This window comes from Lepus europaeus, chromosome 10, assembly GCF_033115175.1.
Source record: "Lepus europaeus isolate LE1 chromosome 10, mLepTim1.pri, whole genome shotgun sequence".
Lineage (NCBI taxonomy): Eukaryota > Metazoa > Chordata > Mammalia > Lagomorpha > Leporidae > Lepus > Lepus europaeus.
The window spans coordinates 2,179,930-2,204,506 of NC_084836.1; the positions used below are offsets into that span (position 1 = coordinate 2,179,930).

At 61.3% G+C, this 24,577-nt stretch overlaps 1 protein-coding gene across 1 annotated transcript in view; it reads right to left on the reverse strand.

The window, feature by feature from the left end:
* Window positions 1-24,577, reverse strand: part of TBC1D22A (TBC1 domain family member 22A) — a 367,129-nt gene that overhangs the window by 37,179 nt on the left and 305,373 nt on the right. Inside the window, exon 12 of the mRNA XM_062202659.1 lies at window positions 12,571-12,666. Coding sequence (XP_062058643.1) covers window positions 12,571-12,666 — 96 coding nt within the window. The remainder of the gene's footprint in view (window positions 1-12,570; window positions 12,667-24,577) is intronic.

A 24,577-nucleotide genomic window follows, 5' to 3' on the forward strand; every position in this document is an offset into this window, starting at 1 on the left:
ATCATGTGTGCACTGTGTCTCCACGTGCATGTGTCTGAGTGCACATACGTGTGTCAGTATGCATGCACACATCTGTGGAGGCGTGTGTATGCCCGAGTCTCTACATGTGCATGTCCACATGTGTGTCTCTGTGGGTGTTACAGTTTGAAGAGGATTTGACTCCCAAGCTCATGCAGAGCCTCAAACGCCCCACAGCCTCCTGTTAATGATGAGTGCAGCGTGCTGGGCAGAGGTGGCCCCGCGGGAGGTCTCCAGGTCGCTGGGGGAGTGGCCGTGGAGGGCAGTTCGCACAAGAGGGTTGGCCACCTAAGCCACGTTCTGCCTATCATGCGCGCCCCGTCTCGCTCTCGCTCTCCCCCTTGTTCACCACGTGACTGTTGCTCCTCAATGCCTGGCCACCCCCAGCCTCCAGCAGACTCCAGACTAGTGGGGCCTCCCAATCTCGGGCTGTGAACCCCCAAATCGCGAGCTGACAACCACTCTTCCTGAGTCTCTTCTCTCAGGTACTCCAGGCAACATAGTGAAAGCTTGCGTGTGCGCCTCCACGTGTGTGCACCCGTGTCTGCGTGTGAAGGACCGGCAGCTCCGAGCCCCTCTGTGCACGCATTCCCTGTGCCGACGACACACATGCTTGGTGAGGCAGACGCCATCACCTCCCCTGCTGGATGAGAAGTTCCAAGGCATCACGGCCCCCGTCGCGTGCTGGGCCAGGGCTGGATGCCTCTGGGTGCTCTCCAACCCTGACGCTGCTGTGTGGAGCAGCCAGGGCTCTGCAGGCCCCCCAGGAAGGCGCCAAGCCCTGGCAGTCCCTGGCTGCCGCTTCTGACACCATGGCTGCACTGCCCCTCATGTTCCCATGGACACAGTGCAGGAGGTCACCCTCTACGCCCTCCCCGAGGGCCTGGGCTCACTGTGGCTGCTGGAGCACAGAGGCCACAGCAGGCAGAAGATGCACGGTGGACAGGACGCGCCCTCCCACCGGGCTGCAGAGACCTGGAAACATCGGAGCTCCCCCAGCCCTGCGACACGGCACATGTTCAGTGAGTCTCCCGCTGGCTGCACACCTGGCTCAGCTCCAAGAAGAAGGCACGTGGCATCGCCAGCGCTCTTCCCTGGGGCAGGGCTGACGATGGGGGCAGGGCCCCACGGCACCCCGGCAGTGGGCTGGCAGGAAAAAGCCCCCTCCCTCTTGAACCTGCAGTCGCCGTCCCCTTGTGCTGCCGGGAGCTGGGGGGGTGCGGCCCCTTCTGCTCACTCAGGCCCAAGCCTCCGGGGATGGAGATGCTGAGAGGGACCAGCGGCTCTAGAGGCCAGGCTGAGCTGGGGTGGGCCTGCCACGGGCCAGGCACTCCCAGAGTGGCCAGCAGGGTGTCCCTGGCAAGGAGGCTCTGGGACGTCCCCTTCTGGTGCAGCCCAGCATTTCTCTTGCTTTAACGGAGCCACAGAGAGAAAGAGCTGGTGGCCACTCGGATGGCAAGACCTGGGCACCTGCCCCGAGCCTCTGCCCATCCCAGTCCCCCCGCCATGTCCCACTCCCCGGCCGACGGCCGCCTGTCCCAGGAAGAAAGCTGCCACTGCACTGCGGCCCTAGGCCACTTCCACGCCCTTATCCCAGGAGGGCCCGCTTCTCCAAGTCTAAGACAGAAATCCCGGGTGTTGGAGCCTCTGTGTGAGGCCCAGGAAGAGAATTCTGAAAGCGAGGGCTGCTGGGGCCTGGCCATGCTCGTCGGGGATGCCTCTCAGCCCTGCCACCCTCCCAGAGAAGCCCGGCACAGCCCACGCCAGCGAGCATTTGGGAGGCTCTGCGGAGTGGACCCTGAGGGACAGCTGCCCTGTCTGCGGTATGAGGAGGAGCCTCGCCAGGAGCCTGCAGTCTTGACGGAACTGAAACGCTGGCTGAGTCTCGTTCTCCGGGGCCCCGGGGGCGGGGGTGGAGGCGTGCACACACTGCCAGCCTCCGGCCTGGTCCTGCTGCCCAGTCCCCTCTCCTGCCTGGCCCGACTGTGGCGACTGCAGGCTCCGTCCCCTGCTCTGTCCTCACACTCCCACCTGCCCTGCAGCACTGCTGAGCCGAGGCCCGCGCCCCAGCTGCACTGACCATGTCGGACCCAAACCCAAGCAGGGCCCCAGGGGGCAGCGGAGGGGCCGCTACTTCTCAGGTGGGCGTCTAGTTACAGCCTGACCCCTCGGCCCTGGGCCCCTGACCCGACCCACACCCAGCCACTACAGACGGTGTCCTGCCCGAGCACTCGCGACCTGCGTCGGAGCGGGGGAGGCAGGGTCTGGACCCCCAGGGGCTCCTGCCCCAGGCCGGCTTGAGCGGCTAACACACCCCAGGACAACACAAACCCACACCCTACACGACCCCCAGGCCACACCACACACAGCTGCAAACCCCTCACTGCAGGGCCGGGGCGTGGCCCCACCCCGGCACAGGGAGGCATCAATCCTCCTTAAGGAGCTGCCCGCGACGGCCCCGGCTTCGGGCACAGAGTGCCTGGAAATGATAACGGAAAGACACAACTGATCTTTACTTTGGCATTTCATGACATTTGCTGCTTCAAATGAACACAGGACGGAACACAAACAGGTTTAAAACCATTAGCCCATCAAAGCCCCAGCACTGTAGAGTCAGTCCAACTGACACACAGCCTCGGGGCCACCCTGAGGCCCGGTGGGTGCGATGGAGCCCCAAGCACCAAGGACCTGGGTGTGAGGCTCAGGAGGCCCACGTCGACGTGGGACCTCCGAGCACAAGCGTGTCCTGCCAGGACTCAGCAGTCACCGGGCTGGGCGACCGGGGCTCCTCCGTGCCTTCAGTGAGACCGGCAAAGCTGGGAGGAAAGCCACGGCGTCCGGCTCGCGGTGAAGGCGGCTGGAGACACAGGGGCACAGAGGCTGGGGGGACCCTTCACAGAGCGGCCTCACACAGGAGGAAAAGCCATCACAGGACAGCCGCTCTCTGCTCCAGGCCAACAGCAAGGGCTGGGCTGGCCGAGGGGAAGCCAGGGACCCCGGCCCCGCCCCCACCCCGGACAGAGACCCGGGGACACTCCTTGGCCTCTGCGAAGAAAGCGGCCTCTCCACCTCCTGCCAGGGATAAATCTAAAGCTTCCACTGATCTGCAGAGCTGCCTCTGATCACCCGAGGCCCAGACGTCCAAACAGAAGCCTGGGTACGCAGTGTTTGCTTTGCGGCATCTCATGAACACATGAAAGGGGAGGCGCGGGTCTGTGGCCCAGGGGCGAGCACGCAGTGCGGAGGCTGCAGGACGGGGAAGGCGCTGCCACGCCCCACCTCTGCACTCCTGCTGCTTGCTCACCACAAAGCAGAGATGCCCGAGAGGTCCTGCAGCCTCTCTGCCGTGGACCCCACACCAGAGACCCTGAAGTCTGCAGTCAGGGAGCCTCAGCGGGGGCCAGAGGAGGGCTGGGCCCCAGGGAGAGGGTGGTTGGCTGCAAGGGGCTCGGGGTCTAGTGCACTTCGCACACACGGGCTACTCGGGAAGGGCCTCCTCCCAGCCCTGCTCTGGAGGCAGGGGTACAAGTGCCCCCCTGGGAAGAGGCGGGGTCAGTGGGTGAGCTGCGGGAGTCAGTGGCATACATGCACCGGGATGGGCAGTTCAAGAAGCCTCGCTGTGCCGGCTCGGGCACAGAGGGACAGGTGGCCTTCCCAGCACCACGAGCAGCAGACAGCAAACACCGGGTTCACTTTCAAGTCCCCACAGCCCATCTTTCCCTCTGTCTCCCAGGAAGGAGCCAGTGAGCAGGGCTCCCCGACCAGGCAGGTGCCTGTGGGCACTGAGGTCCTCAGACGAGCACGCCGCGGTCTGACCGCTCCTGACACATACATCCTGCTCTGTACACACGTACACGCATCTCCACGCCGCGGTCTGACCGCTCCTGGAACATACATCCTGCCCTGTACACACGTACACGCATCTCCACGCCGCGGTCTGACCGCTCCTGGAACATACATCCTGCTGTGCACACGTACACGCATCTCCAAGCCGCGGTCTGACCGCTCCTGGAACATACATCCTACCCTGTACCCACCTACACGCATCTCCACGCCGCGGTCTGACCGCTCCTGACACATACATCCTGCCCTGTACACACACGTACACGCATCTCCACGCCGTGGTCTGACCGCTCCTGACACATACATCCTGCTCTCTACACACGTACACGCATCTCCACGCCGCGGTCTGACCGCTCCTGGAACATACATCCTGCTCTGTACACACGTACACGCATCTCCACGCCGCGGTCTGACCGCTCCTGGAACATACATCCTGCCCTGTACCCACGTACATGCATCTCCACGCCGCGGTCTGACCGCTCCTGGAACATACATCCTGCTCTGTACACACGTACACGCATCTCCACGCCGCGGTCTGACCGCTCCTGGAACATACATCCTGCTGTGCACACAACACGCATCTCCACGCCGCGGTCTGACCGCTCCTGGAACATACATCCTGCTGTGCACACGTACACGCATCTCCACGCCGCGGTCTGACCGCTCCTGGAACATACATCCTGCCCTGTGCACACGTACACGCATCTCCACGCCGCGGTCTGACCGCTCCTGGAACATACATCCTGCTGTGCACACGTATACGCATCTCCATGCCGCGGTCTGACCGCTCCTGGAACATACATCCTGCCCTGTACCCACGTACACGCATCTCCACGCCGCGGTCTGACCGCTCCTGACACATACATCCTGCCCTGTACACACACGTACACGCATCTCCACGACGTGGTCTGACCGCTCCTGGAACATACATCCTGCTCTGTACACACGTACACGCATCTCCACGCCACGGTCTGACCGCTCCTGGAACATACATCCTGCCCTGTACACACGTACACGCATCTCCACGCCGCGGTCTGACCGCTCCTGACACATACATCCTGCCCTGTACCCACGTACACACTCTCCACGCCGCGGTCTGACCGCTCCTGGAACATACATCCTGCTCTGTACACACGTACACGCATCTCCACGCCGCGGTCTGACCGCTCCTGGAACATACATCACCCCACACAAACGTACACGCATCTCCACGCCGCGGTCTGACCGCTCCTGACACATACATCACCCCACACACACGTACACGCATCTCCACGCCACGGTCTGACCGTTCCTGGAACATACATCCTGCTCTGTACACAAACGTACACGCATCTCCACGCCGCGGTCTGACCGCTCCTGGAACATACATCCTGCTCTGTACACACACGTACACGCATCTCCACGCCGCGGTCTGACCGCTCCTGGAACATACATCCTGCCCTGTACACACACATACACGCATCTCCACGCCGCGGTCTGACCGCTCCTGGAACATACATCCTGCTGTGCACACGTACACGCATCTCCACGCTGCGGTCTGACCGCTCCTGGAACATACATCCTGCTCTGTACACACACGTACACGCATCTCCACGCCGCGGTCTGACCGCTCCTGGAACATACATCCTGCCCTGTACACCCACATACACGCATCTCCACGCCGCAGTCTGACCGCTCCTGGAACATACATCCTGCCCTGTACCCACGTACACGCATCTCCACGCCGCGGTCTGACCGCTCCTGGAACATACATCCTGCTCTCTACACACGTACACGCATCTCCACGCCGCGGTCTGACCGCTCCTGGAACATACATCCTGCTCTGTACACACGTACAAGCATCTCCACGCCGCGGTCTGACCGCTCCTGGAACATACATCCTGCCCTGTACACCCACGTACACGCATCTCCACGCCGCGGTCTGACCGCTCCTGGAACATACATCCTGCCCTGTACCCACGTACACGCATCTCCACGCCGCGGTCTGACCGCTCCTGACACATACATCACCCCACACACACATACACGCATCTCCACGCCGCGGTCTGACCGCTCCTGACACATACATCCTGCCCTGTACACACGTACACGCATCTCCACGCCGCGGTCTGACCGCTCCTGGAACATACATCCTGCTCTGTACACACACGTACACGCATCTCCACGCCGCGGTCTGACCGCTCCTGGAACATACATCACCCCACACAAACGTACACGCATCTCCACGCCGCGGTCTGACCGCTCCTGACACATACATCACCCCACACACACGTACACGCATCTCCACGCCACGGTCTGACCGTTCCTGGAACATACATCCTGCTCTGTACACAAACGTACACGCATCTCCACGCCGCGGTCTGACCGCTCCTGGAACATACATCCTGCTCTGTACACACACGTACACGCATCTCCACGCCGCGGTCTGACCGCTCCTGGAACATACATCCTGCCCTGTACACACACATACACGCATCTCCACGCCGCGGTCTGACCGCTCCTGGAACATACATCCTGCTGTGCACACGTACACGCATCTCCACGCTGCGGTCTGACCGCTCCTGGAACATACATCCTGCTCTGTACACACACGTACACGCATCTCCACGCCGCGGTCTGACCGCTCCTGGAACATACATCCTGCCCTGTACACCCACATACACGCATCTCCACGCCGCAGTCTGACCGCTCCTGGAACATACATCCTGCCCTGTACCCACGTACACGCATCTCCACGCCGCGGTCTGACCGCTCCTGGAACATACATCCTGCTCTCTACACACGTACACGCATCTCCACGCCGCGGTCTGACCGCTCCTGGAACATACATCCTGCTCTGTACACACGTACAAGCATCTCCACGCCGCGGTCTGACCGCTCCTGGAACATACATCCTGCCCTGTACACCCACGTACACGCATCTCCACGCCGCGGTCTGACCGCTCCTGGAACATACATCCTGCCCTGTACCCACGTACACGCATCTCCACGCCGCGGTCTGACCGCTCCTGACACATACATCACCCCACACACACATACACGCATCTCCACGCCGCGGTCTGACCGCTCCTGACACATACATCCTGCCCTGTACACACGTACACGCATCTCCACGCCGCGGTCTGACCGCTCCTGGAACATACATCCTGCTCTGTACACACACGTACACGCATCTCCACGCCGCGGTCTGACCGCTCCTGGAACATACATCCTGCCCTGTACCCACGTACACGCATCTCCACGCCGCGGTCTGACTGCTCCTGGAACATACATCCTGCTCTGTACACACACGTACACGCATCTCCACGCCGCGGTCTGACCGCTCCTGACACATACATCACCCCACACACACGTACACGCATCTCCACGCCACGGTCTGACCGCTCCTGACACATACATCCTGCTCTGTACACACACGTACACGCATCTCCACGCCGCGGTCTGACCGTTCCTGGAACATACATCCTGCTCTGTACACACACGTACACGCATCTCCACGCCGCGGTCTGACCGCTCCTGGAACATACATCCTGCCCTGTACACACACATACACGCATCTCCACGCCGCGGTCTGACCGCTCCTGGAACATACATCCTGCTGTGCACACGTACACGCATCTCCACGCTGCGGTCTGACCGCTCCTGGAACATACATCCTGCTCTGTACACACACGTACACGCATCTCCACGCCGCGGTCTGACCGCTCCTGGAACATACATCCTGCCCTGTACACCCACATACACGCATCTCCACGCCGCAGTCTGACCGCTCCTGGAACATACATCCTGCCCTGTACCCACGTACACGCATCTCCACGCCGCGGTCTGACCGCTCCTGGAACATACATCCTGCTCTCTACACACGTACACGCATCTCCACGCCGCGGTCTGACCGCTCCTGGAACATACATCCTGCTCTGTACACACGTACAAGCATCTCCACGCCGCGGTCTGACCGCTCCTGGAACATACATCCTGCCCTGTACACCCACGTACACGCATCTCCACGCCGCGGTCTGACCGCTCCTGGAACATACATCCTGCCCTGTACCCACGTACACGCATCTCCACGCCGCGGTCTGACCGCTCCTGACACATACATCACCCCACACACACATACACGCATCTCCACGCCGCGGTCTGACCGCTCCTGACACATACATCCTGCCCTGTACACACGTACACGCATCTCCACGCCGCGGTCTGACCGCTCCTGGAACATACATCCTGCCCTGTACCCACGTACACGCATCTCCACGCCGCGGTCTGACTGCTCCTGGAACATACATCCTGCTCTGTACACACACGTACACGCATCTCCACGCCGCGGTCTGACCGCTCCTGACACATACATCACCCCACACACACGTACACGCATCTCCACGCCACGGTCTGACCGCTCCTGACACATACATCCTGCTCTGTACACACACGTACACGCATCTCCACGCCGCGGTCTGACCGCTCCTGGAACATACATCCTGCCCTGTACCCACGTACACGCATCTCCACGCCGCGGTCTGACCGCTCCTGGAACATACATCCTGCCCTGTACACACACGTGCACGCATCTCCACGCCGCAGTCTGACCATTCCTGGAACTTAACTGCCAATGAGACAGGATGAAGAGACGGGGCACTGGGAGGTGAGGAAGACACGGGTGGGGCATTAAGGACCCTACAAAAGAGGCCACAGGGAGCATCAACCCCTCCTGCCCTTCTGCCTTCTGCCATGTGATGATACAGCAGCCGGCGGCCTCCCCTGGATGCAGGGCGCAACCCTCCCCAGACGGTGCCTCTGAGACTTCCCAGCCCCGTGTCCGTGAGAAGTAAGCTTCTATTACTTCCAGTCTGCCCAGACAGTGGTGCTTGGTGGTAGCAGTGAGACAGATGACAACTCCGTGTGCACTGCGGGAGGCCGGGCAGGCAGGCACAATGCCCCCTACACACACGCAGGACGGCACACACCAGGACCACGCACAGCTCTGCAGACGGAGGTGCAGGGCTCCGTCTCACCCTCTGTCTGGGACAAGCCACGGAGCACGAGGCACTCCAAACCACAAACTCATGGGAAGGACATCTCCTCCCTTCAAGGAGTAAGACTTCTGGTGATGTCTGAATTTACCCCAAAGTCACAGGCACATTCAGATGTGTGGCTTTGGTAGCTGGCTTTTTTTACTTCCGTAACAAGCCGCAGAGAGTGTGAGGACCAGCTACATCAAGCCGACTGGACCCTCTGAGGGGCACTGCACTCATCTGGCTTCCCACTGAGTGGACCAAGGGCAGGCTCCCAGCTCAAGCACCCGGGCCAGCACCCGTGGGTCCCTGCTTCTGCACACCCACTGAACAGCCTCGGGTTCTCCCCAGGATGTACAAGGGGGCTCTGGCCTTTTACCATCTCCCCACAGCCATTGCAGGCCCCCGGGGTGAGCAGGTGCCTATGGAAGCCATGGCCCCTAGGCTGGTCAGGTGAGCGTCAGCTGCACACAGCAGGGTGCTAACTCATGGGAAATATTTACAGACTCCGAGCTGTGGAGGCCTCCTCCAAGCAGGCCGAGATATCACAGGACATGCCCCACTCTGCTCGCCAAGTCAGCTGGAAACCAAATACTGCAAACGTCATCTCCTGTGTCTAAGGGGTTTGCTCTCTGTAAAATGAAAACCAACACTGGCCGGCTCCCTGCATGTATGGAGGACTTCCTGCCCCTACAGAGGGTGCTGGGATCCACACCAAGGCACAGAGTAATCACGCCTGGCTGGTGCCCTTAGGACGGTAAAGGGGGAGGGCGATGGGGTCCCAGAGGCCGGGAGGCTGCCTCCAAGACGGGTGGGGCTAGATGGGGACCTGCCATCAGAGCCCCAGCACCCTGGGGAAACCCAACTGGGGGATAAACAAGACCCGGGTGGATCTTCCAGGGCGGCGTGTCTTTTTATAATGCTGCAGTTAGAAGTCGGCACAAGACCCCAGTAGTGCCGACACCTGGAGCTTAAACTGCGTCTCCTGGTCAGCTCAGCTCCCTCCTAGGTGCTGATCAGGACGCGTGCACCTGCGCAGGAGGTGTGACAGGGTTCTGAGCGGCCCAGGTGTCCACAGGTGGCCCCTCGAAGGCCTACCAGGGGCCTCGTGTGCCTGAGGGGGTCTGCAGAACCGAGGGAGGGCACCTCACCCTCCCTGAGCCCAGAGGGCAAGGGCAGAGACCACCACCCAAGCCCCCAGAGGCCTCTAGCTTTGCACAAGGGGAGCTCCTTTCACCCCACAGACCCCACAAAAGCCTGCCTGGGTGAAGTCTGGCGGCAGGGCAGAGCCTAAGTGGTTGGTGCTGAGGCTGGACCCTCCGTGGTGGGCAGAGGCAAGAGCAGGAGAGAGGAGGCCCCCCTGGACTGCTGATGTCTGCAGCCTGGAGTCAAGGCCCAGGCTCAGACAGGTGGGCACACAGGCACAGGGGCCAGGGAACAACCCCCCACCCCCAACCAGGGACCCCAGCTCCAGAGGGGGCACTGACTCCTCAGGGCAGAGTGCAGGCCTCCTGGGACCAGACTCAGGACAGGGGCAAAGGAGCCTTCCAGAAGGTTCTTCTACCAGGGGCCAGGAGGGCTCCCCCACCTCCACACGCCCTGAAGAAGGGCACAGAACTGGACGGAACCAGCCACGGCCCAGCCAGGGCTCAGGAGCCAAGATGGCACGGAAACAAGCGACCCCTGCACGCCCGCTCCTGCCCAGGTTTTTGAAACTGAGCACAGGCAGCACAGCCCGGCCGCTCCGCCCGGCTCCTGCTGCCTCCCACCAGGAGAGCGTCTGCCTTTCTTCCGGGAACATTTGTCCTCAGAAAATCATTCTGTTCCTATGGAAATGACTTAAGGCAACACATTATTTCCCAGGGGGCAAATTACGATGCTGCCGGCAACGAGGGCTTTTAAAGACGTTCTCACGAGCGAGCGCTGTCGCCGGGGACAAGCTCACGCAGGCTGCCTTCCGTGGACGCTGAACCGTTTTCCTAAAACGCCACAGTACCAGGCGCGGTCCCCTGCGCTCACCAGGGCTCCTCGGTCCTGTGTTTAATTCCTGTTTTCTCTTCTTGTTTCCTCTCCCATTTAGTTCAATTCTCCACAACACATTCTGGAGTTCATAACACGTTCTCCTTCCCACCCCACAACATCAAAGCGCTAATTTATTCCGAGCTCAGAGGGAACGCGGAATCAATCTCATGGCTCCGCTGCCAGCCCCACTCGGGCTGCCTGGGATCTGCAGGCTCCTGGCGGCCCAGCCCAATCCCGCACCCCGAACCCACAGCCCGGCTGCACCTGCGCCCCGGCCTCCCTCAACCCCAAAGGGGCAGTGCTCCAAGGAGGCTGGCACAGCGCCTTCATCAGCTGCACCCTCTCGTCACAACGGACACAACAGACACACAGGCTGGAGGACATAGCACCGTGCAGCACCGGGAGCTCTGCTGCTTCGGGGCAGCCTCCCACGACCCCTGCTTTCACCGGCACAGGAGGGGGCACACGGCCAGGCAGCCCCGCTCCTGGAGGGCCCCCCCCCCACCAGCTCCACAGCCCCAGGACACACGGGACCCCTTACTACAGTCATCACAGCGAGGACAGGGAGCCTGGGGCTCCCATGGCCAAGGGGAGCCCGTCCACCTTGAGCCACCCTGGTCACACTATCTGGGGGACAGACAGAAGAAACAGGGCAGAGCGCAGCAAGAGCCCCTTGCTGGCGGCCACTCACTTCTTTACTGCAATGCGAGCCTCGGGGCCGTGGCTCACACATGTGTGGCTCACACAGGCCACAAGGGGGGAGCGGGCAGGAGAGGCGGCCAGCCTGGGACCAGGACTAGTGTGCCGATGCTGAGAACAGGGACAGGCTGACGGGAACGGAATGTCCCTAGTGTCCCCACGCACCAGGGCCCTCAGGCCGGGCTGTGGGCAGAGCCTGCGGCCTTGCTGGCAGCTCCAGGATGGTGGCAGAGGTTCTCACCTGACCAGCTGCTCCCAGGGACTGCGAGAGAAGCCCCGGGGCCACACAGATTCCCAGTGGGAGCGGAGGGGCTGGGAGCCACGTGACAAGCACAGGAGAGGAGGTGTGACAAGGCCAGTGGGCTGCCCTGGGCCACCGTGCTGGGGACTGGGCCTGCAGGGCCACCAGAATGGGGGAAGAGGCAGAGAGTGACCCTAGCCGGGCGGCAGCACCGGACAGCACCTCGGGTAAGGGTGGCACCTCCCTGTGACAGGATCAACACCCCCACTACACAGAACTCGGAGGCGAGTTGGGGGGCTGGGAGCCCTGTCCACACAGAGCCCCCTGGAAGGATGTGTGCTCGATGGCCACCCCACTAAGTCGCTAAGGAAACTGTGGCTCAGAGAGGTTGAGCAACATCCCTCAGGTCACACAGCTACCATGACAGACAGGAGTTCTGTGTGAGTTCTCACCGGCACCGCCCCTGAGGCATGCCGGTACCTCCCACCCCCACCCCGACCGGGGTCAGGCTGAGGATACAGCCACGTCCAGGGTGCCCCAGCCGGCCACCAGACCCACCAGCCCTCGTGCCGCCCCGGCCGGCCACCAGACCCACCAGCCCTCGTGCCACGCCGGACAAGCTGCCACACAGCTGGGACTCGCAGGCCTTCCACAAATGCTGCTGCGAACCGACATTTAATAACCCCCTCCTGGCAGGAAATCGGCCCGGCTCTCAGCAGGGCGTTTACTTACTTGGAAATCTCTTTCTTCTAGTATTTCTCTCCTCCACCGCACGAGAAAAGCCGCACAAACGTACAAGTGGAAATGCGAGAAGCCCTCGGGTTCAGACTGAAAGAAACAAGCGAGAGGTGTTAATGCGTGAAGCTCAGGCCAGGGGTCAGGGTGCACAGGGGCCAAGGCCCCGCTGGCCGGCTCACTCTCACTTCAGGCCTTCACGTCAACATCCTATCTCACTGAAGTAAACACAGTGGCCTCAGGAGTGGGGCGCACACGGCGGACAGGGCTCTGCGGCCGCTTCCCACGCACAGCACAGCCAAGGGTAACCACAGGCAGCCTGAGCACCAGGTGCCCCGGGGCTGTCCTCCCATCTCACAGACGAGAGGTCCGGCACACAGCCCAGGTGGAGCCCCGGTGAGTGGCAGGGCAGGCACAGCTGCTGGACACGTCCCATCCTGTCCTGAAGGGGGAAGGAGTCTCCCCATCTCTCACCTCCCCACGGCCACAGGGACCCTCACACTCCCACATCGCCACCCCTACTGACTCCTTGAAACCCAGGACCGTGGCTCCGCTCCCCAGCCTCCCTTCTGGGCTCACCCCCCCATCAGGAACGCCACTGGTCCTCTTGTCCCCGGGTCCCCTCAACCCACGCTGTCAACTGCTAGACCAGGGCCCCCGAGACGTCACTCTCGGTGCCGCCGTGTCTCTGTGACACCCAGGGGACTGCCACCAACAGATCGCTAAGGGAAGAAATCACACACGGGTGCCTAAGATGACGACGCGCTTCCGAAACAAGGCAAGGCCGGGCGGCGGGAATGGCGGGGCTGTTGATGCTGTCTGCAGACCGCTGTGCAATCAGCCGCCCGCGGTGACAGCCCAGCGAAGGCCCCAGAGAGAAAGCCACGCAGACATGTGGGGGAAGGTGGACTGAGGGGACACGAGACCCAGCAGTCGGGTGCGCGGCACGTCCCAGGAACCGTGCGGAGGCCAGCAAGGCCACAGCTCAGCATAGCGGTGAGGAGGTGCACGTGGAGGAAGGCCCCTGGGGCCTTGTCACCAGGAAAGACGCTCGCTTCAAAGGACCCCAACGCTGCCATGAGGAAGATAGGCTTGGCACACAGCAGGGCCGGGACCAGAGGGCCAGGGACGAGACTGGGGACAGGCGAATCACAAAACCGGGAGGTGTCGGTGACTCGGCGCAGGTGAGAGAAGCAAGGCTTGAGGGCAGAGTTCCTGTCCTGGGCAGAGAAAACACACTGGTCAGGAAGAGGGGCCTGGGTAGGAGGGGAGGAAGACAGGGCCGACGCCAGCGCTTCGGTTCCTGCAACGGGAGGGGCGGAGGGAGCCAGCAGCAAAGGCCGCCTGGGCGGAAGGCGGGGACCTGCTGAGGGGAAGCCACGTGCCGGGCAGCCAGTGGAGGGGTCAGGCAGGCACCTGGACACGCGCGTCTAGGGCCCAGGACAGTGACTCCCGGGCCTGCAGGACCACAGGAGCCCGGGAGACCCAGCAGGACGCTGCCGCCGCCGACGGGTCCTGGGAGTCAGCGCTGCGCAGGCCGGCTGAAGGGGGCTTCTCCCCACCCCTTCACGCCTCTCGCCCTCCCCTCGCACGCCCCGACTTTAAAACAGCCGGCCACTTCCAATGCTTCACCGCAGACAAGGACGTCTGCTCCAGGCACTCTAGTGGATGACCACGGCAGCCCAGGAGAGCTCGCTTCCAATCCTAGGCGGGGGCTCTTCCCAGGAGGGCAGCAGAGGGTGGGAGCTGACGTCCGGCACCCGGCATGGGACCGCTTGTCCCTGCCTGGGCCGCTAGCATGGTAGGTTACAGGCTGTCGGAGCTTCTGTAACGTGTGCTGGCCACGCGCTCCGGAATGAGCTGGATCTGGCCCCGGCTGTGCCCACGTGTTCTCACACAGGCACTCCTACCTGTCCTGCCCTGAGCCGCCCTGGGTGGCCATGAGGTCAACCCTGCCCCTTCTCCGACTTCCCCTTTGCGAGGAGAGCTGCACACAGCAGGGCATGTGCAATGTTTGCCACACACACCCCTGTACCACAGGCCGGACCCGACGGGGGTTTTATTTCGCAGAAAGACTTCTACTCCTGGTTCAATTTCTACATGGTTTTAAAACAACCAGACTTTCTCACATTTGGGGAAAATCTACTGTCCCAGGAATGTGCCACCTGAGCTTTCAGAGTCGTGCACAACAGCCTACTTTCGCCTGGAGTCTCTGTTGCACCTGTGCTGAGCCTTATGTGGGACTCTGGTGCTGCTTTGTCGTGCCTTTCCCTCACCCTCATCCCTGAGCACACGCAGGCTTTGACAATTGCATCAGCCTTTGCGAAGAGCCAACTTCCTGATGATCACTTCCAGGCCTGATCCGCATGCCACTGACCGCTGCTGTTAACTCTGTCACCTCCCTCCTACTACACGCCTCCCTTCCTTCCTGTGGAGGTTTTCAAACATATCCAAAAGCTCAGTAGCTTACCTTTATTTTATTTTATTTTTTGACAGGCAGAGTTAGACAGTGAGAGAGAGAGACAGAGAGAAAGGTCTTCCTTCCGTTGGTTCACCCTCCAATGGCCGCATGGAGCCAGGTGCCTCCTCCTGGTCTCCCATGCAGGTGCAGGGCCCAAGCACCTGGGCCATCCTCCTCTGCCTTCCTGGGCCACAGCAGAGAGCTGGACTGGAAGAGGAGCAGCCGGGACAGAATCTGGCGCCCCAACTGGGGCTAGAACCTGGGGTACCGGCGCCACAGGCGGAGGATTAACCTAGTGAGCCGCATCACCAGCCTACTTCCCTTTATTTTTGATTATTCAGTATTTTCTGACGTAAGGCAGAGACTGAGCTAATCTGTGCTTGCCTTTCTTCACTTCTGTTACAAACAGCCATGGAAGGCCATCAATTTCCTTCCGTAAGCTGCACTTCAGCTGTATCCCACAGTTTTAATGAATCTTTATTAATAAATAAATTCAAAGAATTTTGTTTTGTGATTTCCTTGTTTAGATTATGGCTTATTTATCAGTGAGGAGTTTTTGGTTTGCTTTTCATTTCAAAAATTTATTTATTTTCATTTTATTTGAAAGGCAGACAGAGAAAGAGTTCGTTCATCTGCTGGTTCAGGCCCCAAATGCCTCCATCAGCCAGGGCCAGACCACCCCACAGCCAGGAGCCCGGAACTCCATCTGAGCTCCCACGTGAGCAGCAGGGAACCAAGTACTCGGGCCCCTGCCACAGTGGACTAGCTTTATCCTGGATGCTGCCCTCTGCCTGTTCCCTCAAATGCCCGGGCTCTGAGGCTCTCCTCCCTGTGGTTATGTCTTTAAAACACGGGGGCATCCTGTGGTGGGTTCTACGACAGGAAGGCCGTCGGGACACCAGGTCTACCATGCTGCCGGCAGTGGAAGCCCTGACCCCATTACTGTTCTTCAGACTGACTCAGGTTTTTAAAAACCTTAACTGCATTAATACTATAGCATTGCAGTATGGCTGGCGTGCTAGATATGGCTTTCCTAATACCATCAGAAGTACACATCACCACTGCCTAAACATAAGGGAATCTTACTGGAACTAAAATCAGCTGACATTCAAACCTGGCAAAACACTGCAAAGGCCTTCGCAGCAGCACCCTGGGTCTCCCAGCCTCTACCCCGGCTCCATGCTGCAGCTGCAGGCCCCGACCACACGCAGCGTGGAAATGCCCTTGACCCTGGCACACAGGAGCCCCCCAAGCCCTGCACACTCCAGCCATGAGCGGGCCCGACCATGGCCAGCTCAACCCTGGGAGGCTGTCACCCCACGGGACACTTCCCAGCCTGCTCTGCCCTTACACCCCCTTCATCCTGTGAGGCCTTCCCTCACTCACTCCTGGGCAGGACACTGCCCCTGTCCCTGAGGTCCTGGCCAAGTCTCTGAGGTGGCATCGGTCACACTGTCACTGTCAACGGCCACACATTCTCTCCCGCTGGCCCTGGGGCTGCCGTGAGCCCTCTTTGTAAATTCTGCATGGAGCCTGCGGTCAGAGACTGAACACCATCACACACACACTCCCAAATCCACTGCTCGGTGTCCAGGAGCCTGGGGAAGTGGCGGGCTGAATGAGCGGGCGCCCGACACCAAGGTGGCCTCTAAAGCAGCGCGCTTTTCCTCCTTCAAACAGCAAAGGAAGCCTGAACCACACAGCCAGCACGAGGTCCTGTGAGCCAGCCCCGGGAAGGCAGGGCTGGCAACGGGACGGGAAAAGGGCCCGGGGGCACGTGGCGCTGCTGCAGAACCAAGGCTTCTCTTCTCTGTTCACACTAACGCGGCCAACAGCCTCTCATCCAGCCGGAGTTGGGAGGCCGGCCTCCCCCACCCGAGGGGGTGCTGATCAGGCTGCGCTGTAGGCCCCGTGGCTCCCAGGAGGCCATGGAGGCTGGGCCACCCTCCCACAGACAGCCAGCAGAGTCTCACTGCCTCGCTCAGGCACACAATTTGTCTTCCGTGACCTGGTGAATTACATTAAAACGGCAATTTAAAAATGTACATGTTCATATCACAAAGGAAACAGGAGCTTCTGCTTTAATGTAGCAGAGAACAAACACCATCGCCCAACGTCCAGCAGAGAGGAGTCGGGCTGGGCAGCAGCCCAGGTCACACCCCCAAGGCCAGCCCAGGCCACACCCTCCAGGCCACACCCTCCAGGTCAGCCACAGGCCACACCCCCAGGCCAGCCCAGGCCACACCCTCCAGCCCACACCCTCCAGGTCAGCCCAGGCCACACCCTCCAGGCCACACCCTCCAGGTCAGCCACAGGCCACACCCCCAGGCCAGCCCAGGCCACACCCTCCAGGTCAGCCACAGGCCACACCCCCAGGCCAGCCCAGGCCACACCCTCTAGGCCACACCCCCCAGGCCAGCCCAGGCCACACCCTCCAGGCCACACCCCCAGGCCAGCCCAGGCCACACCCTCCAGGTCAGCCACAGGCCACACCCTCCAGGTCAGCCACAGGCCACACCCCCAGGCCAGCCCAGGCCACACCCTCTAGGCCACACACCCCAGGCCAGCCCAGGCCACACCCTCCAGGCCACACCCCCAGGCCAGCCCAGGCCACACCCTCCAGGCCACACCCCCAGGCCAGCCCAGGCAGAGCTCCTCGCAGGGGCCTCCGTCCTCTTGGGCATCTGGCATATTCCATCAGGGCCACCTCGACTGTGAAAGTCAGCCAAGCACACCTGCCATTTCCAAACCAGGCCTGGGGAGCAGAACACAGGGGCAGCTAGGACTTCGAGGGACCCCTGGGGGCCGCTGGCTCCTGTGGGCGACCAGATTCCATCTCAGCCTCTTCATGGCAGGTGAGCAAGGCCAGCAGGTGGGCAGGTTCTGGAAGGCACCTGTGCGAGCTTCCCATCCTCTCCCATCCTGCTCTGCACACCGAGACTTCTTTGGGGAGAGGGAGGAAACAGGGTATAAAAAGTCTCTTTTCCGCAGCACCGTGGCGCACTAAGTTAATCCTCTGCCTGCGGCGCCGGCATCCCATATGGGCACTGGGTTCTAGTCCCAGCTGCTCCTCTTCCAGGCCAGCTCTCTGCTGTGACCCAGGAGTGCAGTGGAGGATGGCCCTAGTGCTTGGGCCCTGCACCCCATGGGAGACCAGGAAGAAGCACCTGGCTCTTGGCTTCAGATCGGCATAGCTCCAGCCGTAGCGGCCATTTTGGGGGGTGAACCAACGGAAGGAAGACTTTTCTCTCTGTCTCTCTCTCTAACTCTGTCAAATTAAAAAAAAAGAAAAAAGTCTCTTCCCCAACACCGGGCCGGAGACCACAGAACTACACCCTGGCCCTGCTTCCCCAACAGAAATCCAGAGACCAGAGCAGGAAAAGGCCACCATGTGAGTAGAACTTCCCAGACTGGGGGTGGGACTTCCCCCAACTGAGGACTCCCCTGCAATTTCTGGATAGCACAGGGAGAACACGGGTGGTCTCCCACCTGAAGCAGTAAAGGCAATAGGGGGCGAGAGCTGCCAGCCTCCTAGGCCACCTGTTCCTCCCATCACCTACAAGTCACCCATGAAGGGCCAGGAGGCATCACCACCAACCAGCACCATCCCGGCTGCCCTGCGGTCCCTCCACGCTGGCTCCCATCACCGAGCTCGTCCCTGCTCTCATCCATCTGGATCCACAGCCACAGTCCTGGAGACCAAACCACCACTCGGGAGAAACCCCTGAACCTGCTGCATCCAGAACCCAGGCTTGGGAGGCCCAGAGGGTCTTGGCCAAGCCCCTCCTTTGCTCCAGGACCAAGCCGCCTGGGCACTGCCTCAGGAAGACACCCACGGGCTGGGCGCAGGCAGGCGTCCCGGTGGGACGGGAGCAGCAGCAGGCTGTGGGGGCCCCACGCCCACCAGTGTGAGCACCGCTGGGGCCCATGCGTCCGCAGTGGGAGGGGCCCAGCCCCAGGCTTCGCCGCACTCCGCTCCACAGTGAGTATTTTCTTCTTCACGATTCTGATGGGCGATGGATGTGGTTGGGTTGATACAACAACAGAGAATGTTTTGGCAAATTTTATTTCAGATCATTTCAATATTAGTCTGTCCCAATCGCTAATGAAGCCAACTGACTACTTGCCGCTCAGGCTGCCGGGGCCAGACGGGGCCTGGTTCCCAGGCGCTCCTGCGAGCACCCTGCAGGCGCTGGAAAGGAAGACGGATGTGGTTCTTCTGAGCGCACCGCGGCAGGCGTGGTGTTGTCTTAGGAAGCCCAAAGCTAATTTAGCTAATGCCCTAATTATCCAACCAGCGCAGAAACAATCATTCCGCACCCCGGCATTTGTAAGGAGAGTGAGCTCTGGGTGGAGGGGGCGCCGGCTCAGCAATGCGGACACGAAGGGTGGGCCTCCCCCAGCTCTGAGCCCGCGGGGGGGGGGGGGGCAGACACCGCCCCCGCCCGTGAGCCTGGGCCCTGACTTCCAACTGCAGTCAGTTTTCTGCCGGTCCGGGCCCCCTCCCCTCGGGGCCTGTGTCCCCGTCCACACCAGGCCAAGCCCGACCCCCGTTCTCCAGTGCCTGCTGCCCTCACCATCTGGAGCCCCCTCAAGCCCCCGAGCTGGGTGGGCTCAGGTACAGGGGCCACACCTCGTCCAGACAAGCAGCAGCCGCGAGCCCTTGTCTGCGTCTTAGGATTTTCAGCGTAGTCTGTCACAGAGCTGTTTTTTCTCTGACTTGACTACCACGAGAATTTTTACATCCCAGATTTCATGAAATGTTATTCTCACACAGGCTGGAATAGCCAAGAGAAAGTCACACTGTGAAGGCACCGATAACGTCTGTTTTACACAAAGCGTTCGTGCAATTCTAAGCACAAGCTCTCGATCGCCACGCTGGAGCTGAAGAACACACTCTTCAACCGCAGGCACCCTCCTGCGGCAGAGCTGAACACCGAGACCCGCGCCTCCGCAAAGCCAGAACTCGGCACAGACCGTCGGCCAGGGCCACCACGCCGCCGCGTGCCACGCCCCCAGCCAGCACTCACTCCGCACACTGAATCTCGCAACCTCGTGAGCACCGTGCGCCCTCCTTTCCACTCCACACCGAGTTCAGCTGTGCGACATTCCACACACAGGGAAGAGCACGCAGGCGCCATCTCCAGGCTCACCATCCCTGTGGCTGCAAACGGCAGGATTCCCTTCTCCTGTGACACTGACACATTTATATACGCACCTGTGGTCATCACGTGTGTGTGTCAGATCACGTGTGATCTGTGTTGCCACACCTGTTGTCATCACGTGTGTCAGAACATCACGTGTGATCTGTGTTGCCACACCTGTGGTCATCACCTGTGTGTCAGATCATGTGTGATCTGTGTTGCCATACATGACTAACACACATTTAGAACATTTCTTTCTCCATCCATCCAAGCACACAGAGGGTGACTCCACACCTGGCTGTTGGGAACAGGTGCAGGCGTCTCTCTAAGACACTGACTCCACTGGCTGCGGGCTGACGGCCGGTGTCTAGCAGTGTTCTCCACGGGGGCCGTCCCAACCTGCAGTTCCGCGGGAGCATGCAGACACCCACTCTCAGAGCACCTCCTACCCAGGGGCAGAAGGAGAAACGCACAAGGTCAAGGTGAGCATCCTTTGTAACTGAAGAACACCTGGAAACAACTCCAACAACTGGTGACAGAATGGACAGACCGCAGCACATTCAGGTAGCGTAAGACTACAACGCACCCAAACGAAACAGCACTGCACCCATCGGCATGAACAAACATTAGAGATCTAACGCTCAGTGCGTGTGTTACGGAGGATGTTCACGTATGTACTGCTGGTGGAGAGCTCAGCAGACTTGTTATCGCGACAGGACGCTCGTCTGTGGATACATGCCTACACGGCAAATGTATGCCAGAACCTGGTCATTTCCAGCTACTCACTTCTTACAGGAGTGGAAGAGGCTTCAATGGCTTATGTAAAATTTAATTTCTAAACAACAAATAGCGGCCGGCACTGTGACGTAGTAGGCTAAGCCCCTGCTTGCAGTGCCAGCATTCCATATGGGTGCTGGGTTCGTGCCTCGGCGCCTCCTTTTCCAATTCAGCTCTCTGCCCATGGCCTGGGAAAGCACTGGAGGACGGCCCGAGTGTTTGAACCCCTCCACCCGTGTGGGAGATGCAGAAGAAGCTCCTAGCTCCAGAATGGCCCAGCTCCTGGCTCCAGATCGGCCATCTGGGGAGTGAACCAGTGGATGGAAGACCTCCCTCTCTTTCCTTTTCTCTGTCTGTAGCTCTCCTCTCAAATAAATAAAATATTTTTAAAAAACTAAAGCAAAATTTTTTTTAAAAATTAAGTGACAACCTTGGGTCAAAACTACCAGGCATGCAGGAGGGCAGGTGTGGGGAACGCCCAGCCCTGGGCGAGATCATTTGTTCCGGCCCTGCCAAGGTGACCACAGGAAGGACACAACACTCAATAAATCTGCAGCAGGCTAATTTTTAAGCCGATAATTTTGTATGGCCTGCACATGATGTTATTAATATACAACGGCCCTTGATAGAGAAGAGTTCCCCACCCCCGCACTGGAGGATTATCTACGCTTCTCTGTATATTTAACATTTTTCACAATGTAGAAAAAACAAGAGACCAAGACTTTCCTAACCTCAGCAGACCTGGCACCGTCTCTGTGGCTCCGGCACCAGAGGGCCCACGTGACGGGGCGGGACAGGGGGCAGACAGCGCCCACGTGACGGGGCGGGGCAGGGGGCAGACAGCGCCCACGTGACGGGGCGGGGCAGGGGGCAGACAGTGCCCACGTGACGGGGCAGGGGGGCAGACAGCGCCCACGTGACGGGGCGGGGCAGGGGGGCAGACAGTGCCCACATGACGGGGCAGGGGGGCAGACAGCGCCCACGTGACAGGGCGGGGCAGGGGGCAGACAGTGCCCACATGACGGGGCAGGGGACAGACAGCGCCCACGTGATGGGGCAGGGCAGGGGGGTCACACAGCGCCCACGTGACGGGGCAGGGGGACAGACAGGGCCCACGTGACGGGGCAGGGGACAGACAGTGCCCACGTGACGGGGCAGGGGACAGACAGCGCCCACGTGACGGGGCAGGGCAGGGGGGCAGACAGCGCCCACGTGACAGGGCAGGGGGCAGACAGCGCCCACGTGACAGGGCAGGGGACAGACAGCGCCCACGTGACGGGGAAGGCGCAGGGGGGCAGACAGCGCCCACGTGACGGGGCGGGGCAGGGGGGGCAGACAGTGCCCACATGACGGGGCAGGGGGGCAGACAGCGCCCACGTGACGGGGCGGGGCAGGGGGCAGACAGTGCCCACGTGACGGGGCAGGGGACAGACAGCGCCCACGTGATGGGGCGGGGCAGGGGGTCACACAGCGCCCACATGACGGGGCAGGGGGGCAGACAGCGCCCACGTGACGGGGCAGGGGGACAGACAGGGCCCACGTGACGGGGCAGGGGACAGACAGCGCCCACGTGACGGGGCAGGGCAGGGGGGCAGACAGCGCCCACGTGACAGGGCAGGGGACAGACAGCGCCCACGTGACGGGGAAGGCGCAGGGGGGCAGACAGCGCCCACGTTGACGGGGCGGGGGGGCAGACAATGCCCACATGATGGGGCAGGGGGTCACACAGCGCCCACGTGACGGGGCAGGGGGGCAGACAGCGCCCACGTGACGGGGCAGGGGACAGACAGCGCCCACGTGACAGGGCGGGGCAGGGGGCAGACAGCGCCCACGTTGACGGGGAAGGCGCAGGGGGGCAGACAGCGCCCACGTTGACGGGGCGGGGGGGCAGACAGCGCCCACGTGACAGGGCAGGGGGCAGACAGCGCCCACGTGACGGGGCAGGGGACAGACAGCGCCCACGTGACAGGGCAGGGGGGGCAGAAAGCGCCCACGTGACAGGGCGGGGCAGGGGGCAGACAGCGCCCACGTGACAGGGCGGGGGACAGACAGCGCCCACGTGACGGGGCAGGGCAGGGGGGCAGACAGCGCCCACGTGACGGGGCGGGGGACAGACAGCGCCCATGTGACGGGGCAGGGGACAGACAGCGCCCACGTGACGGGGCAGGCACAGGGGGGCACACAGCGCCCACGTGACGGGGCAGGGGACAGACAGCGCCCACGTGACGGGGCAGGGCAGGGGGGCAGACAGCGCCCACGTGACGGGGCAGGGGGGCAGACAGCGCCCACGTGACAGGGCGGGGCAGGGGGCAGATAGCGCCCACGTGACGGGGCGGGGGACAGACAGCGCCCACGTGACAGGGCAGGGGGGCAGACAGTGCCCACGTGATGGGGCGGGGGGGCAGACAGCGCCCACATGACAGGGCAGGGGGCACACAGCGCCCACGTGACGGGGCAGGGGACAGACAGCGCCCACGTGACGGGGCAGGCACAGGGGGGCACACAGCGCCCACGTGACAGGGCAGGGGGGCACACAGCGCCCACGTGACGGGGCAGGCACAGGGGGGCACACAGCGCCCATGTGACGGGGCAGGGGGGCAGACAGCATCCACGTGACGGGGCGGGGCAGGGGGGGCAGACAGCACCCACGTGACGGGGCGGGGCAGGGGGGGCAGACAGCATCCACGTGACGGGGCGGGAGGACAGACAGCGCCCACGTGACGGGCAGGGCAGGGGGGCAGACAGTGCCCCGTGCAGGCCCTGTCCTGGGGTCCCTGCTCCGAGAACCTGGGCAGCCCCGCCAGGCGCCCTCTCCCTGGTGGAAGAGCACAGGCCGGGGCAGTCCCAACCACTGTCCTGGGCCCCCTCCCTGAAAAGCTCTCCCCTCGGCTGCCCTCGGTCTGCTCTCCCAGGAGCTGTCACGATGTCTCGCTGTCCCCGGCCTTGGTTTTCGAGAGGCGCTCAAAGGCTGAGCCACTGAACGGCGAAGAGCTCTTCCCCTTCCTCTTCAGGGACTGGGGGGCAGACGATCAATCCCGAGGCCCCGCGACCTTGCAGGTTTCCTTAGATCGGCCTTCCAGGCTCTGCGGCACATTTAGCTTTGCTTATAAAGCGACAAAATGAACATTCAAAATGACTACAGATTACATGCAAATGACTTACATGTGACATACGCTTTCTAAAATATAGGAAAGGAGGCAAAGAAACAATTTTCCTTCCATTTTTTATAATACAGAAACTGTGGTGCAAAGGGACAATTCTTCGCCTTTAACCACATCATTAAACTTTCCTCATAATATCTGGAACTCAAATGAAAACCGCACGGCCTCCTGGCACCCAGAGATGTTCCCACAGACACGTCTTCATGGAGATTATTTCTGGGGCCGTTCAAACGCCAGGAATTGCTTCCCACTCTTTGCCCGGACTCAAGAGCACCAACTTCAGCTGTGCAAGCTAAATCCTCGCCATGATTTCCTCTGCAATATCCATCACAGGCCGTCGCATTACACAATTACCTACCGGTAACGCGGAGCGCGGCCACGCCGGCATTCACACCACAGCCAGAGAGCTGTAAATCACATCTCATTATGCAGCCAAACCCAAGGCACCGATGAGCCTGTTG